Source organism: Lipotes vexillifer, unplaced genomic scaffold, assembly GCF_000442215.2.
Source record: "Lipotes vexillifer unplaced genomic scaffold, Lipotes_vexillifer_v1.1 scaffold22, whole genome shotgun sequence".
NCBI classification, from domain to species: Eukaryota; Metazoa; Chordata; class Mammalia; order Artiodactyla; family Lipotidae; genus Lipotes; species Lipotes vexillifer.
In genome coordinates, this window is record NW_006779050.1 from 3,404,342 (window position 1) to 3,421,745 (window position 17,404).

General features: G+C 38.6%; 1 protein-coding gene across 2 annotated transcripts in view; it reads right to left on the reverse strand.

Moving 5' to 3' along the window:
* The window catches only part of GSTCD (glutathione S-transferase C-terminal domain containing), a 133,547-nt gene that overhangs the window by 2,649 nt on the left and 113,494 nt on the right, over positions 1–17,404 (reverse strand). For both annotated transcript variants that reach the window (XM_007452160.1, XM_007452161.1), the window contains 3 exons: positions 6,468–6,601; positions 4,083–4,113; positions 1,208–1,277 (listed from right to left, as the gene is read on the reverse strand). In XM_007452160.1, coding sequence (XP_007452222.1) covers positions 1,208–1,277; positions 4,083–4,113; positions 6,468–6,601 — 235 coding nt within the window. The remainder of the gene's footprint in view (positions 1–1,207; positions 1,278–4,082; positions 4,114–6,467; positions 6,602–17,404) is intronic.

Genomic DNA, 17,404 nt, shown 5'->3' on the forward strand with positions numbered 1-17,404 from the left:
GGGAAAGAGAATGAAAGAGGTTGCATGCAGGAAAGAGCAAGCTTCCTCTATGTTTATGCTCCAGGGTGTAGAAAAAGAAGGAAATCACTTGTTCCTTCAGACTCAGGTCTCAAATGCCTCTCCAACTGTGATTATCTTGCTATGCTGACCTTGAGTTTACAGTTTAAAGATAACTATTTCTCATTCAACATGGTCCCTGAATGCAAGCTAATTACTATACCTGGTGCTGAGCCAAAGAAACTGCAATCTGTTTTCTGCTATATCATGATGGTCTCCAATGTGGGGCTTTTCTGAATAATTTTTAAGATTAGTTTTGACTTTATTTAATCATGTTAAGCCCTAATTTTGGAACCTAACCTTCCAGTGATGTGACTCTATCACTGGGGGTCATTGCAAAAATGGAGCTTTATGTCTGGAATCAAATAATTAGGGTTTACAGTATGGCTTCACCATCCACCAGCTGAAGGATCCTGGGCAAGCTCTCCTGTCCATAAAATGTAAACAACAGCACATACTCCAAAATTATTTTTATAAGAATTTATTGAGATCATGGGTGGAGGACATTTAGCTCAGAGCTTAAACTTGCAATAGCTGTTAGCTGCTATTATCCTTCCAAATGTGATTACTTTTTCTAAAGCAAAGTCTTGGTTAAATTCATTACTTAAACTTGAAATGCTATTTTTCTTCCAAGTTAGGTAATGTTTAATATTACAAATGTCAAATAAATTGGTCTATGATTAATAATATACGAGTATACTTTTTTCTGAAAAGAAAACATTATCATCCTTGTTTATACATTTTGTAATATATCAATTTTGGCATGCATAGCTGATTTTTCCATCTTTAATATTTTCTTCTATGGCTTTTGATAGATTCTTCAGTTTGTTTGTAATAATAAGATTTAACATAATAATAACAAGTCTAAGTTTTTAACAAGTCTAAGAATTAACAAGTTTAATTCTACTCAATGTACAAACCCTGAAAATACATTGGAAAATATTAATGTTGACAAAAATGGGACAAAATATTGTTATAGTTAGAGCCCTTTTCCAGACAGATTTTTTTTTTCTGGGAAAAACAAACTTCAGTGCCTTGTTGATAAATGGACAAAATAGAGGTTCCCTATTTTCCCGTATAGAGTTGGTCCATTGATTCCTAGGCATCTTGTACGTAATCTACTCAACAGCTGCTCTGTGAAAACACATACCTATGAGCCTTCGTTGGGGTGGAAGCTGGACAGCTGTCTGATCTGCAAATCTGCATAGAATCATGTGTTCCTAAAAGAAAAAGTAATGGACTGTAGCTTTATTTTAACCTGCTTCAAAATTAAAAAACAAAAAACGAACTCCTTTTTCTGGAACTCTACATTGTTTAATTGCATAAAGTGCTGCCCAAATAGTATTTTTGAAAGAAGCACATTTTCAGAAAATGGTACTCAATACCTTTTTCTCCCTTCAAGTAGACTGTTCTTCAGATATCGTCCTTAAGAACAGATGCATGGAAGGTCCTCAGGGCTCTTTAACCAGCTGCTTTCAGCCAAAATATGCTTACAATTTTGTGGTTATAATGTGTTAAACTAAAAGACCTAAAAGTCACTTATATTTTCCTTTGAATAAAATTTGAGTCTCAGGAACATGGCTCCAAGAAGACATCCTAAGTGGCTTTGCCTCCACTACGAGAAGGAAAGGAAGTACTATAGGAGACCACTACTGTGGCCTCTGCAGTTCTCGCACATCCCCAGCAGGGTGCTGGCTCCTCTTCTGCCTGGCTGGACCCTTCCATTCCCTCCGTCCCTTCAGAGGAGAGGAGGCTGGCCCACTCCCTCCTCCCACTCCAGAAGGCTGCAGGAGGTGCATTATTTGTGCTTTAAGACAGACTGTAAAGGGGACTGGAGAGAATGGGAGGGAGATTATTGCTTCTGCTTAACAATTTTAGGAAAGATTAGTTTAATGAAAAGAACAAGCCTTTAAAGGGACAGAGAGGTGATGAGTCTGCACTGCACTGTTATATCTATCTGCAAGTAGCCCAAGGTGAGTGATTACTCAGAGTTGAGATGACTGCACTGCTCCTGTGACAACTGTTCATTCAGAACAGCTGTAGTTTCCAAGTGTGTAAATGATCTCACCTGTCAGCTTAGCAACAGTGTTGAACTCAGGTCAATCATTTATCTCCTTGGTCTTTTGTACATTCAATTTGAGGCCTACATTTTTTTAAAAGGTAATCATGATTACCTTATTAAATAAGTGATTTGCAGTGTTGGTTCTTTTTGAAGGGTTATTTTTGTCTCAACTTTTAAATAAGGTTATTCTGATTACCTTATTAAATAAGTGATTGTGTGATGTTGTTTCTTTTAGAAGGGTTACTTTTGTCTCAACTCTAAAAAAAACCTTTTTAATGGCCACTATAAAATTTAGTGGCAATGGGTAGGATACTAATAAAATGATTCAAATGAATAACATTTACTAAGCTCCCGTGAACTGGCATAAAGAGACTGAAGAATTTAGAATTATATAATTTGAAGAAAAGCATGCTCTTTGTCCTCATGTTTGTAAATTAAGGTTCACTTTAAGTAAAGGTAATGTCAAGGCAATCACAACCTCAGATGAGGTTTGTTTCCCTTGTCCTGATAAGTCTCATCATATTTTATTGGAATTATTGTGTATGTGTTCTCTTCAGTAGAAGTTAAATTCTGAAAGGGGAAGGCACATAGTAGGTACTCAGTAAAGACTTGCTGCCTAAGTTGAACTATGGAGAAAAATACTTCCAAGGTGACTCTCAAGATATCTGGGCACTAGGTCCATTTAGTTCTGCCTGCCAGTCCACCCACCATGGTTAAGAAATACTGAGATACCATCTTGCAATAGCATCCGAGAGGTTAAGACTTCTCTGTAGAGCATTTACACCTAAGACACTCAAAGGGCGGGTAGCCAAGCAGCTCTGGGGATGTGGGAGAAAGAGGAGATAAAGATGAACTGAGGTACCAGGGAGTTTTATGCTCTCTGAAAGAGCCTGGGTGTCCCATCTCTCCCAACTCTAGAAAGTTTACATTTTTTCTCCATCCAGTGAGGCTGTGGCAGCCTACCTCCTCACTGCCCTAGGTTTTTCCCATATACCCTCTTAGAGTTTGCTTTACCTAGTATCACTCAAGGATGGATTAAAAACAAAGGTCTAGTTTTTGGTTTTTGTTTATTTATTTTTTGCTCAGACTGGTGACTCAAAACTATGCAATGTTCTGACTACCGCTGTAAGACAATTCTCTGTGGGTCTCTTGTGTTTCTTCACATCTTATAAGCAGAAGGCACTGTCTTTGTTCCAGACCAGGGGCTGGTAACCCAAATCTAGCCTATGAACTGTTTTTGTATGGCCTGAAAGTTAAGAATGGCTTTTACATTTTTAAAGGGTTGTAAACCAATAAAAACAATGACAAGGACAATGTAGAGTATGTGGGAGATTTGCAAGTGGCTAGCAAAGCCTAAAATATTTACTGTCTTACCTTTTACAGAAAAATTCACCTCTGCTCCAGATTATCTTTTCAAAGACATTTGTATAGTGAATGGCCTTGGAAGCTATACAGTGTCTCCCTCTAGAGAAAAGGGGAGGCATGCTTACTTAAAGACTACATCGTAAAACATCTGAGTTTCCTAAACTCAGGTTTCCTCCCCTATAATGCAATTCACTGTATATATGTAGGTGTCAGCTGGCCCTGTTTGTGCTGCCCTGTGGGAACTGGGCCTCAGAGAGTCAGTGTGAAAATGATGATAGTCTGGCTACTCCTACTGCTGTGAGCAATTCTATCCTTTGTCTCTGACTCAGGAGTTTCCTATCTTCTGCCAGCATCCATGAAACTGTGGCAGGCTAACTTGTTAGCTTGTGAGTCGGGTAAACTCTCGGTCCTTTCACAAATCTTGTCAACAACTTGAAGATTAATCTTCATTTGCCAACAAGAAAAAAAATCCGTATTAGATGTTCATGAGTAATTCAAGTATAACTATAGATTATATACTCCATTACAAATTTGAGAGGGAAAGTAAAGAAGCAATAAAAAGTATATGAGGAAAACATCTAGATCTTTTAAAAGTTACCTTGTATGATAAAGTTTTCTTGAATTGTTCACTGAAATAGAAAAGAGAAAAGAATTATTCATTTTAAATACCAAAGATTAAGAGTAGAAACAGTCTTGAAGAAATTAAATTATAAACAAAAATATGTATTTTATCTGAAGAGTATGTAATACTGTCCTGAACTAAAAACTATGCCAGTTTGAAATATCTTTATAAAAAGACAAAAGTATACCATCGGTATGTAATTAATTTTAAAGAATTTCTTTCAAAGATTGTTTACACTGTTAGAGAAGTATAACTTTTTTCTCTTCCCACATGGGTGCACACAGATTCAGGCACTTTATTTCTTTGTTTTGTTTTATTTTGTTTTTGCGTTACGCGGGCCTCTCACTGTTGTGGCCTCTCCCGCTGCGGAGCACAGGCTCAGCGGCCATGGCTCACGGGCCCAGCCGCTCCGCAGCATGTGGGATCTTCCCGGACCGGGGCACAAACTCGTGTCCCCTGCATGGGCAGGCGGACTCTCAACCACTGCGCCACCAGGGAAGCCCCGATTCAGGCACTTTAAAATTGTAGGTTTTATTGTTATTCAGGTGTGGTGAGGCCAACAAATCAGGAGAGGACTGCCACTGAAAAGAAAGTTTGTTATTCAGAGTTCCCAAGAAGAGGGGGCAAGCCATGTCATACAGGGTCACATGGGGAAGCACCAGGTTGATCAGGAGGCAGAGACAATGGGGTAAAACATGGTCAATAGCCTTTATTACGTATTCCAGGAATGGCAGGGCAGAGTGATCAAGCTTAGGACTGGCCGGTTTGAACAATGTCAGTAGGTTCTGAAGCATAGGGGCTATCCTTAGTTGTCTGGCACCTGGCCCTAGGGTGATGAGGGCAAAGGGCTAGTGACCTGGGAGTTGTCCTCTAATGACAAAGGGGGCAAATGTCAGTACATCTACAGAGATGTGAAAAAGTTGACAGTCCCTAAATTGAGACTTTAAAATCAGTTAAGTGAGACTGCAGGCTGAACAACTCAAATTACCATTCTTAAGAATCTTTATAGTGCTAGACTTACAAATTTCTTGATAGGTTTAAACTACACATTTTATCTGTATAGAATTAGAATAAAATAAAGTTTCAAGTATTGAATAACCCTCAAATTATTTTATTTTTTGCTTTTCCATAGATCCTTTGTTCTTCTCTCAACAGCTGCAAATTATAGGAAAGAACAAAATAATGAAATAAAAAGAAGGCTACTATTTTTACTTTAAATTACTTAGAAGCTCTTAAGTACAAATTCAAATGGAAATTTCGAAGGTTTCTAAAAAGCAATGATGAAAATGATCAAGAAGTCTTTTTTGACACGATAGGATAGACTTTCCAAAACTAGCATATTTAATCTCTCCTATAAGTAAAATGATCAGCTGGATTCTCTGTAACTATAAGTCAGAGTGAAATGTCATAAACAACAAGAATGGCCCTCCACTAGGTTGAGTTAAAGTGGTGAGAATTAAAATGTCTCCCTTTTCTATGTGGGATAAGGAGGACTGTAAAAATGGCCATTGAGCTTGCAGGTTAACCACCACCACTCGTGGGCAGAATTTAAAACTACTACTGTTACTACTGTAGTTAGCAACAGCTCACATTTATGGAGTGCTTACTCTGTGCCACTTCTAAGTGATTAACATATATATCATTCAATTCTCATAAAAACCTTGAGGTAGTTACTATTATAATTCCCCTTCTGTAGATGAGAAAATGTAGGCAAAAAGTTTGAGTAGATTGCCTGAGGTGAAACAATTTACAAAAGCATGAGGAGTTGGACTTCCCTGGTAGCGCAGTAGTTGAGAGTCCGCCTGCTGATGTAGGGGACACGGGGTCGTGCCCCGGTCCGAGAAGATCCCACATGCCACGGAGTGGCTGGGCCCATGAGCCATGGCCACTGAGCCTGCGTGTCTGGAGCCTGTGCTCCGCAGCGGGAGAGGCCACAACAGTGAGAGGCTCGTGTACCGCAAAAAACAAAACAAAAACAAAAACGTGAGGAGTCAATACTTGCATCCAGGTGGAATACTTCCAGGTCCTAAGCACTTAACCACTACACCTACTGCCTCTCACGGGTGATGATTTCCATTTAGAAGTACACAGAGAAGTGCTGAAGCTGGCAGACTTCCAGTCAGCTGACTCCTGGATACACTCGCTTCTAAATTTCAGCAAGAGCTGGATTTAGGAGAAAAAAATCAAGGGCAGACATGGAGGAGATCCTCTCTTCCTTATACAGCTTATAAACAATATTTGCCATTGTGGAAAAAGGAAATGAGCTCAAAACTGAAACCTCCTTGCAACTTTATACCAAATGAGTTTTGTGTACCGATTTAATACCCATATTGGTGCCTTTGGCAGAATACAAGATTTCACCTTTTTGGAAAATTAAACTTTGAGGTGTTCTGAATGAAACCATAACAGCAAGGGCACGTGACAAAGGAAGCCCGTGTTTTGATGCAGTGCTCAATCACCATGTCTGTTGCCACTCCACAAGCATGCAACGCCACCTGGAAAACAAAACCAGACCTCAGCACTAAGTTCTTTTTTAACTAAGAGTGCTACTTTGTGGGCTTCCCAGGTGGCGCAGTGATTGAGAGTCCGCCTGCCGATGCAGCGGACGCGCATTCGTGCCCCAGTCCGGGAAGATCCCACATTCCGCGGAGCGGCTGGCCCCGTGAGCCATGGCCGCTGAGCCTGCGCGTCCGGAGCCTGTGCTCCACAACAGGAGGGGCCACAATAGTGAGAGGCCCACGTACCGCAAAAAAAAAAAGTTAAAAAAAAAAAAAGAGTGCTACTTTGTGCCATTAAAAAAAACAAAACAAAACAAAACTTTTGTGCGGACTGTTCCTTAAGAGGTTTCAAGTTACCAGAATATTATTTCATAGTAGTTTAAATAGTTCTCATTTGGACATACCAAAGGACTCATTAGCTATTCATATTAATTAAGAAAATTAAGCAAGAGGTTGAAAGATTTCAAATGGAACATTTGTAATGAAGCACAGGATTCATTCAATGGAAAATCTGATGTCATGTTAAATATGGAGAATTCAATATGTATGCATGTCTAAACTAAGGCTCTTGCTGATTGAAAATTCAGTTCAGCTGTAGCACTGCGGAAAGAACTCTACATTGGAATCAGAATTTCTAGTCCAGAACTGCAATTGGCTGTGTGATTCTGGGCTCCTTAAAATTGAACTTCTTTGGGACTCAGTCTCCTCAACCATAAACTATGGTTAATAATACTGACAATGCTGTTGCAAAGATTTAATAGAAGTGTATTTGAAAACAGTATTTCAAATGCTGTCTGAATAGACTCTAATCAGTGTTGTCTAAAACTGATCAAATCATATTTATGTAGCACCTGTTCATATTTATATAATTACAATTCTTAACACTGAATGATGAACTGTATGAAATATTTTTAATGGGTTTATTTAAAAAGGAAAAACATTATGGAATGAAGTCATGATTAGCACATCAATAATTCATGAAAAGAAAAATAGCTTTAAAATGATTTAAAAACATGTTTTTGGAACAAATGCCTTAAATATATCTATACTGTTTTACAATCTAAAGTAGACAATTGTGAAAAATTATTAGATAAATAAGGAAAACTAGAACCCTGAAAGAAAATCAGATGTAGGGATCTTGAAAGATGAAGCATTTTGTCAGAAAAATGCTCAGGTCTCCATTTCATTCTGAACAGAGGCAAATTGTATTGGATAATAATTGTTCTTTCTAGACACAAATCTCTCAACTTCAGGGTAAGGGGCACTTTTAGGGTAAAGACAAAGAGATTTTCTGGAAATTTCTGGATGTTTAGTATAAGTCAGATTCCCCTTTTGAACTGGAAAACCAAAACCAAAGTTGTACTGAGAAGAGGAAAGCAAGCTCTCTGCTTGCAACCCTGTTCCTGAATTCTCCCCTCCTACCAGGCTTCCATCACCTCCATAGAAGTCAACAATCCCTATGGTTGCTGTCAACCTCCCTTCCTGCCCCACCGTGAAAAAAGAGCCTAGGCAGGCTGCCGTCCAGTGAAGGCAGCACCAACTACTGGAGAATTAAAGAATCTTGATTTCTCATTAACCAGCTTTGCAGGGTAAAAATCGGGCTAGTTCTTATTTTCGTGAGTAGCTGGAGAAAACCTCATAGTAAAAATTATAGATGCATTTTTCCCTGGAGGGAGAGAGAAGAGACCCAACACTCACCTAGTGCCCTTTATGTGTTGGCAGCTATGCTGGGTGACGGTGCGCAGATCCTTCTGTGCTCACAACAGCCCTGAAAGATTTTATTATCTCCATCTGAGAAGTGAGGAAACTAAAGCTCGGGGAAATGAAGAATATGCTCACAACATAGCAGCTCCTGAAGGGTGGGATCCAGACCCAGAGCCTGACCTCAAGTGTTAATCACATCAGGCTGCTTCCCCATGAAACCCTCTTAAAGAAAAGTTTCGACAATTTATTTTTATAAATCTCCCTTTACTTAGGTTCACATTCCTTTTGCTACATGCTAAAGAGTGAGTTTATTTCCCTCACTGAAACAAAACAACTAATTCTAAGAACTATTTACATGATGGATTTTATTAGGTCTAAAAGGTTTTATTGCATCACATGCTCCTAATTTCCATGCCATAAAACGCAGGTCAGAGAAAAACAAGCAAATAGGGCTTCCCTGGTGGTGCAGTGGTTGAGAGTCCGCCTGCCGATGCTAGGGGACACGGGTTCGTGCCCCGGTCTGGGAAGATCCCACATGCCGCAGAGCGGCTGGGCCTGTGAGTCATGGCCGCTGAACCTGCGCGTCCGGAGCCTGTGCTCCGCAACGGGAGAGCCCACAACAGTGAGAGGCCCGCGTACCGCAAAAAAACCCAAACAAACAGAAAACAGGCAAATAATGATGAGAGATATAGATCAATGGAACAATATGAATACAAAAATGTAACATGCAACAAAGGTGGCACTTCAAACCACTGGGGACAAGATGGACTTTTTAATAAGTGACGTTGGGATAACCTGATAGCTCTATAAAAAATAAAATTAGATCCTTTCCTCTCACCACACATAAATTTCAAATGGGTTAGAGATTTAACGTGCAAAAACAAATTAACAGTTAAAAAGACATAAGTAAATTTCTCCGTAACCTAGGGGAGTGGGAAATAATTTCCTAACTATGTCTGAAAGTCCACATATAATAAGGAGTAAGGTTAATAAGTACATCAAAGTAAAACTGAAAAAAAAAAAAACCCTTTCAAATGACAAAAACCAAAAATTATATGTAAAAAGACAAATGACAGAGAAAAAGATTTGCAATTTATAGCACAAAAGGTTAATATCCTTAATATATAACAAGCTTCTAAATATAAAGAAAAAGCCTAATAATCTCATAATAAAATGGGCAAAAGATTTGGACAGTTCATGAACAACAGTATGCAAATAGGCCATAAACCAAAGTTGTTCAATATTGTTCAAGAGAAATAATTATTGAAATTATACTAAGATAATTATCTAATGATCACCTATTACTGTGGCAAAAATCCTAAAATTTGATAACAGTCTATCAGCCAGACTGTGAGGAAACAGATACCATCATATATTGCTGGTGGGAATACAAAAATGTCACAACCCTTTGGAGGAAGAACTTAGCAATATTCAGCAAAATTATGTGTAATTCGTGCTTTCACTTGTAATAAAATCTATCCAGTGGACATACTGACAAACATATAAAAAGATTTATTCACTGAGGTAATATTTGAAATAACAACAAAATGGACACAAGCCAATTTCCCACTGACAGAGCACTGGTAGAATAAATGTAATGGAGTACTCTGCAGCTATAAAAAGGAATGAAGAATATACATGGCTATGGAAGATACTATTGCATAAAAAATAACGTTTAAAAATTCTCAAAACTATTTTCAGTAATCGTTACTGTTTGTTGTTTTAGAACTCTAATGTGCATATTATGAGATAAAACAAGAAACATGCTATGTCATTAGGAAACAGAATTTTTTTTTAGCATAGAAGAAAATATAAGAGATAGACAAGTGAGGTTAGGTTAAAATCCCAGAGTGCTGAATTTAAGTTGGAAGTATCAGTATGAACCCATGAAGCTTTTGTTTAATAAATAAATAAATAAATAAAAGGTATTGCCTCGTTCAGATGACTGAAAAGCCTAGAAACAGAGACCAAACCAGTAGCAATGACCATCCCGAGTACCTACACTGTGGTAAATAATAGCATCTGCTCTTAAAAGAATTTTGAGCTCCATGGAGACATAGCTGATGTCAGACATGAGGCAGGAAATATACAAGATGAGCTGGAACATCTTGTTATACTGAAAGCATGGATGCTATCAGATACCATTGAAGCCTTGTCAAAAACACTCAGGAGCCAATGGGAATATCTAAGCATCAATGAGAACTGTAACATCAATGGACTGAAGTATTTCAAATATTAAATTGGCGAGTCAATAATAATTATACCAAAAAAAAAAAAAGCCTAACTGTTCACTTCTGGCAGATAACCAATTCACTTTGAAAACTGGAAAATACAGAAAAATAATAAAGTTTTCTCTGGCCTTTCCTATGTGAACTGTACCTCAGTGTAACCAAATAGTTGATAAAGGAAAGTAAATGAGGCAGAATATTAAAATAGAAGACTGTCAGCAATTTGCAATTCTTACTGAAATAATGAGCTGGGGCAATGACCATGAATGCTGCTCACATTATACAAGACACAACCAGACATGGGCCTACTGATAGAACACACCACCACCTGTGATGTAGTCTTATCCCAAAAGTGAACCTGGATCTGATTATGTCTCTACAATCTAGACCTAAGTAGCAATCTCTAGGCAATACAGGGAACAGGGTAGTATGTGAAACAACACCAGGGGGATGAAATCAGCAAAATCCACACTGCAGGAAACTCTAAAGGACAAATGACATGGTTATGTAAACAAATAAATTGCATAAAAAGAGACAGGGATGGTATGGTAGGCAGAATGATCTCCTAAAGATGTTCACATCCTAATCCCTGGAATCCGTCAACATGGCAAGAATTTTTTGCAGATGTAATTAAGATTAAAGACCTTAAAATAACAAGATTATTTTGGATTACATGGGTGGGCTCAATCTAATTATGTGAGGTCTTAAAAGTAAAGAAATTTTGGGCTTCCCTGATGGCGCAGTGGTTGAGAATCTGCCTGCTAATGCAGGGGACACGGGTTCGAGCCCTGGTCTGGGAGGATCCCACATGCCGTGGAGCAACTAGGCCCGTGAGCCACAACTACTGAGCCTGCGCATCTGGAGCCTGTGCTCCGCAACAAGAGAGGCCGCTATAGTGAGAGGCCCGCGCACCGCCATGAAGTGGCCCCCACTTGCCACAACTAGAGAAAGCCCTCGCACAGAATCAAAGACCCAACACAGCAAAAATAAATAAATTAATTAATAAACCCCTACCCCCAACATCTTCTTTAAAAAAAAAAAAAAAAAAGTAAAGAACTTTCTCAGGCAGGAAACAAGAGATGAAATAGAAAGAAAAGTCAGAGAGAAGGACTTGACCCACCATTGCTGGTTTTCATGGTGAAGGAGGCCATGAGACAGGGAGTGTGGGTAGCTGTAGAACCTGAGAACGACTCCCCTCTGACTCAGCAAGGGAACAGGATCCTTAGTCCTATAACTGCGTGGAGCTGAATTCTACCAACAACTTGAACGGTCCTGGGACCACTCCCTCAGACTTCAGATAAGAGCCGAACCAAGTCAACAGCTGATTTTGACCTAATGACACCTGGTGCAGACAAACTAGTTGAGTCCACCTGGATTTCTGACCTACAGAAATAATATATGTTATTTTAAGATAACATTTGTTATATGTTGAGATGATATATGTTATTTTTAAGCTGACAAATTTGTGGTAATTTGCTACAGCAGAAATAGAAAATGAATGCAGATGAAAACCTATAGATATTAAGCCTTAAGATTCACATCAACCATTTCCATTTTTGTATCTTATTTCAATCCTTAGTAAAATAAATATATGAAAAAAAAAATCATGAGACAGTGGCGTGGAGAGCTTCTGCAGCAACACGAAGTTGAGTGATTTTGTTAAGGAATTTGTTATTCTTTCTTATTGATCATTAAAGGCCTATAATTATTAACAGTTCTAGAAACTGCACAATTCATTGATTCATTAATTGGTTCATTCATTAATTCATTCAGCAATCACTGGGCATTTCCTATATATCAGTATTATGGTAGTGGCTTGGAATACAAAGGTTAAAACTATGATCCCTTTCTGATGCTCTGTCAACAGTGACAACTTAATCCAAATCATGTAATACATTAATTAACACAAGTGCAAATTGCATAGGTTTAAGTAACTCACAAAGTTCTGGTTATTTCATGTGCTAACATGTGTGACTCACAGGGGATACAAAGAAGAGTAAAACACTACACACCAACAGCATCCAAGTAGTACCCAAACCTGTATTATACAAGACAGAATGCATTAGGTGCCATTAAAGAAGTACAAATAGAAACATCAGGGGAGGCAGTGGGATATTCAGATGGGGAAAAATCAGGGATGGTGAACTGGAGGAGGGCCTTGTAGGATAGAAAGGAATTCCAAAAGCAAAGGAGCAAGAGGCACAGCAGCAAACAGCAGAAAGCATGTTCATGAAGCATGGAGTGACACTGATAATAATGCTAATAATAATAATATAAATTTAACATTCCTGAGTAATGCTAAGTGCTTATTCTAACTGCTTTACATGGATTTACTTGTTTAATGCACAACCTTATGAAATATGTACTATATATATTTATTTTTTCTACCTATTTTATTGTGGTAAAAAAACAGAGAACATAAAATTTACCATCTTAACCATTGTAAGTGTACAGCCCAATAGTGTTAAGTATATTCACATCATTGTGAAACAGACCTTCAGAATTTTTTCATCTTGCAAAACTGAAACTCTATACCCATTGAACAACAACTTCCCTTTTCTCCCTCCCTCCCTCCAGCCCCTGGTAACCACTATTCTACTTTCTGTTTCTATGAATGTGACCACCTTAGATACTTCATATAATGGAATCATACAGTATTTGTCTTTTTGTGACTGGCTTATTTCATTTGGTATAATGTCCTCAAGTCTCATCCATGTTGTAGCATTTGATAGGACTTCTTAATAATATTCCATTGTATACACTCATCCCTTCATATCTGCAGGTCTCACATCTGCAGATCAGTCAACCTCAAACTGAAAATATTAAAAAAAAATTCCAGAAAGTTCCAAAAACGCAAAACTTCAATTTGCCATGCACCAGACACTATTTACATAGCATTTACATTGTACCTACAACTATTTACATAACATTTACATTCTATTAGGTATTATAAGTAATCTAGAGATTATTTAAGGTATCAACATATGAAAGAATGTGTGTAGGTTATATGCAGATGCTATGCCATTTTTTATAAGGGACTTGAGCATCCTCGGACTTTGGTATATGAGGGGGTCCTGAAACCAATCCCCCATGGATACCAAGGGACAAGTGTATATATATGTACCACATTTTGTTTACCTATTCATCCATCCATGGACATTTGGGTTGCTTCCACCTCAGCTATTGTGGACACTGCTGCTATGAACATGGGTGTACAAATATCTTAAAGTAGGTACTGTTTTAAGATGAGGAAATTGAAGCCCAGAGAGGTCAAGTAACTTGTTCCAGGTGACACAACAAATTAAGGACCCCAACTCAGACAGCTTGGAGTCTTCCAGCCTAGATAACTACTCTATGCAAATACAGTAGTCCCCCCTTAGCTACAGGGGATATGTTCTAAGACCCCCAGTGGATGCCTGAAACCAGGGATAGTACCGAACTCTATAAATACTGTTGACCCTTAACCAATGCGGAGCTTAGGGGCTTTGACCTCTCCCCCAAATCCCCCGCCCCACGCAGCCAAAAATCTGAGTAAAACTTTAGAATTGGCCCTTCTTATCCATGGTTCTGCACCTGTGGATTCAACCAACCACAGCTCATGTAGTACAGTAGTATATATTTACTGAAAAAAATAAGTGGACCCATGCAGTTCAAACCCATGTAGTTCAAGGGTCAATCAACTGTACTATGCTTGTTCCTATGCTGGGCGTGTGGGTGGTGGCTGGCAGGGGAGAGTGTACACAGCATGGAAACCCTGGACAAAGGGATGATTCATGTCCTGGGCTGGTTGGAGGAGAGTGTATAATTTCAAACTCATGAATTGTTTCTTTTTGGAATTTTCCATTTGATATTTCCGGACCATGACAGACCACAGGTAACTGAAACAGAGGAAAGCAAAAGCACAGATATGGGCGGACTATTGTATACTTCCTCTCATTTTATTCATCTCATTGGTCCTACTATCTTCTGGAATTACAACACCATAGGGGACTAGCATGTATGCAGTGTCTGCTAGATGTCAAAATCTTTACATAGATTTTTTCTTGATTTAATCATTTAATTCTTTAAAAAATTTTTTTCATACTTTAAATAGCTCTTATTATCTCTTGTAATAACATGACAAGATCACCTAGCCAGCAAACATTCCAGATGAACTCTGAATCCAGGTCTGACTCCAAAGCTCACAGGTTTTCCATTACATCATGCTATGCCTTCTCTGACCAACATACTTGGAGCTGGAAGGAACCTTAGAGACCATCTTTTTTAATGAAGAATTTCTGGGTATCACTCTTAGGTTCACCACTGATTTAAGAGAAGAAGGAATGGGATATGTGCTGGTTACACATAAAGGAAGTGACAAAGAAAGGAAAGGACGAAGAGAAACACAACTAAATTTTTTTCTTAAACCATTCCTATCTACAGAAACTGGTATGAAATCTAATTTCTAATTACATTTAAAGCATCTGACCCAGAGAGTTTGTAATATAATATACAATGGATAGATTTATTAATATACACACTGATAGATCTGACAACTGTAGAAAGAGTACCAAAACATAAACTATGAGTATCTAATAAAGGTTAATGTGCTGGGGGAAAAACACCCGTATTTAATCAATGGTTCGCTGACAACATAGCAAACAAGTGTTTCACTGACTGACCCCCAAAATTCGGTATTGTGGTTCTCTGTACATACACTGAATTCTAATAAAGGATAAAAATTGAATTGTAACTTATCTATTGGCCAAGGTAATGCATATTCCAAAGTAAATGTAAATATTTTTTTTTTTTTTTTTTTTTTTTTTTCTTGCGTTATGCGGGCCTCTCACTGCTGCGGCCTCTCCCATTTGCGGAGCACAGGCTCCGGACGCGCAGGCTCAGCGGCCATGGCTCACGGGCCCAGCCGCTCCGCGGCATGTGGGATCCTCCCGAAACGGGGCACGAACCTGCGTCTCCTGCATCGGCAGGCGGACTCTCAAGCACTGCGCCACCAGGGAAGCCCGTAAATATTTTTGATCCAAATAAATGTTGCAGAATTCATGGACTATAAATTAAGGACCTTTCCTTCACATTTCTACTTCAATTAATCTATATGTCATAAAAGTTTTAACTATAACACATCCTATGATGTAAGCCAATGAAACATAACCGAACAGCCAGGAAACCTCAATCCACGTATCTTTGCTATATGTGGTGGTAAATAAACAAAATTAATCATCACTCACTCTCAGAATGTCTTTCAACTGGCAGCTTCTAAAAAACAAGGCAAGATTCTAGACAAACTGACTCTTTTCTAAGAAAATATATATTGAGAAGATACTCATATAGTCTAAGAACATATATGTTGGTAAAGAGTATGTATTGATTTTTAATGTAAGACATATTTTAAAAGATAGTAAGACTGTACCTTATTCATACTCCCCAAACTAAGCTTGTGCTAGATGTATTTATGACTGTACTAGGCATCCTGTCCTTGGGGGGGTTTTGTTTGTTTACTTTTTAAAGATTCATTTAACATTTATTAGCCTTTTCCTAGTCCAAACCATGCATATAGGTGTTGTTATTCCCCATTTTACAAAAAGGCCAAGTGGCTGGTCCAAGGTCACAAATGATGAAGACAAGATTTAAATTCAAACTCTCTGACACCAAAAGTTATTCTAATTCTCTATGTTCCCATTTACTCCTTTCTTTAGATGTGGGGAGTGAACAGGAAGTCAATGACTGGATTCTAGTCCCAGCTCTCACATTAACTTGCTATGTTCCTGTTCCCCAGGTGGAGCTTCAACTTTTATATTTACAAAATGAGAAGGCTGAACTGAATGACCTCTAAATTTGCCCCAACCCAATCATGCTCTGAGCCTTTGCTTCTCAGAGAAGGATTCTTAACCAGACGTCTTAGAAGCAAGCTTGGTCCCAGTTGTGCGCTTCTGTTGCTCCTCTTTAAAAACTTTCACACAATTATGTTATAGGCTGTAAAATTCAAATGCCAAAAGGCATGTAATGACTCAAATAATGCTAAAAGGCATGTAATGACAAAAAAAGTTCCTTGTTCCGTACACACTTCTCTACCCCGAAGGAAAATCTGGTGACCAAAGCTAATGCTTTTCAACTCATTGGTTTTCTTTCCTGAAACCCATCTCTGTTTTTCTATATAATCAATGTATATTGCTCTTTCAAATCAAAACTAACTGTGCAGTACGGTGTTTTTTTTTTTTTTTTAACATCCAAGACTTTTCCTGCACATAAGTTCTGCAAAATGCTCTATGGTAAAATTTTCCACTGTGTGAAAACTGTCAAATAATTGGCCAGCTCCATTTTTTTTTCCTGAAGACATCTTTCCTGGGCCTCCTGACCTTTTATTAAAACATGGACTCACTGCTTTCTTTGCCTGCTCTGGTCCTGTGACTTCCCTTTGCCATCATACCAAGAACTCTCTTCACCCACTCTTGATTAGATACCACTTATTCCTTTTTATTATCTACTCTCTTATTTTATTTTTATTTTAAATTTATTTATTTATTTATTTATTATTGGCTGCGTTGGGTCTTTGTTGCTGCAGGCGGGCTTTCTCTAGTTGCGGCGAGTGGGGGCTACTCTTCCTTGCAGTGCGCAGGCCTTTCATTGCGGTGGCTTCTCTTGTTGCGGAGCACCAGCTCTAGGCACGCGGGCTTCAGTAGTTGTGGCTCACGGACTCTAGAGCACAGGCTCAGTATTTGTGGCGCATGGGCTTAGTTGCTCCACAGCATGTGGGATCTTCCTGGACCAGGGCTCGAACCCGTGTCCCCTGCATTGGCAGGCGGATTCTTAACCACTGTGCCACCAGGGAAGCCCTACTCTCTTATTTTAGTGAAGCACATCTTTTTTTTTT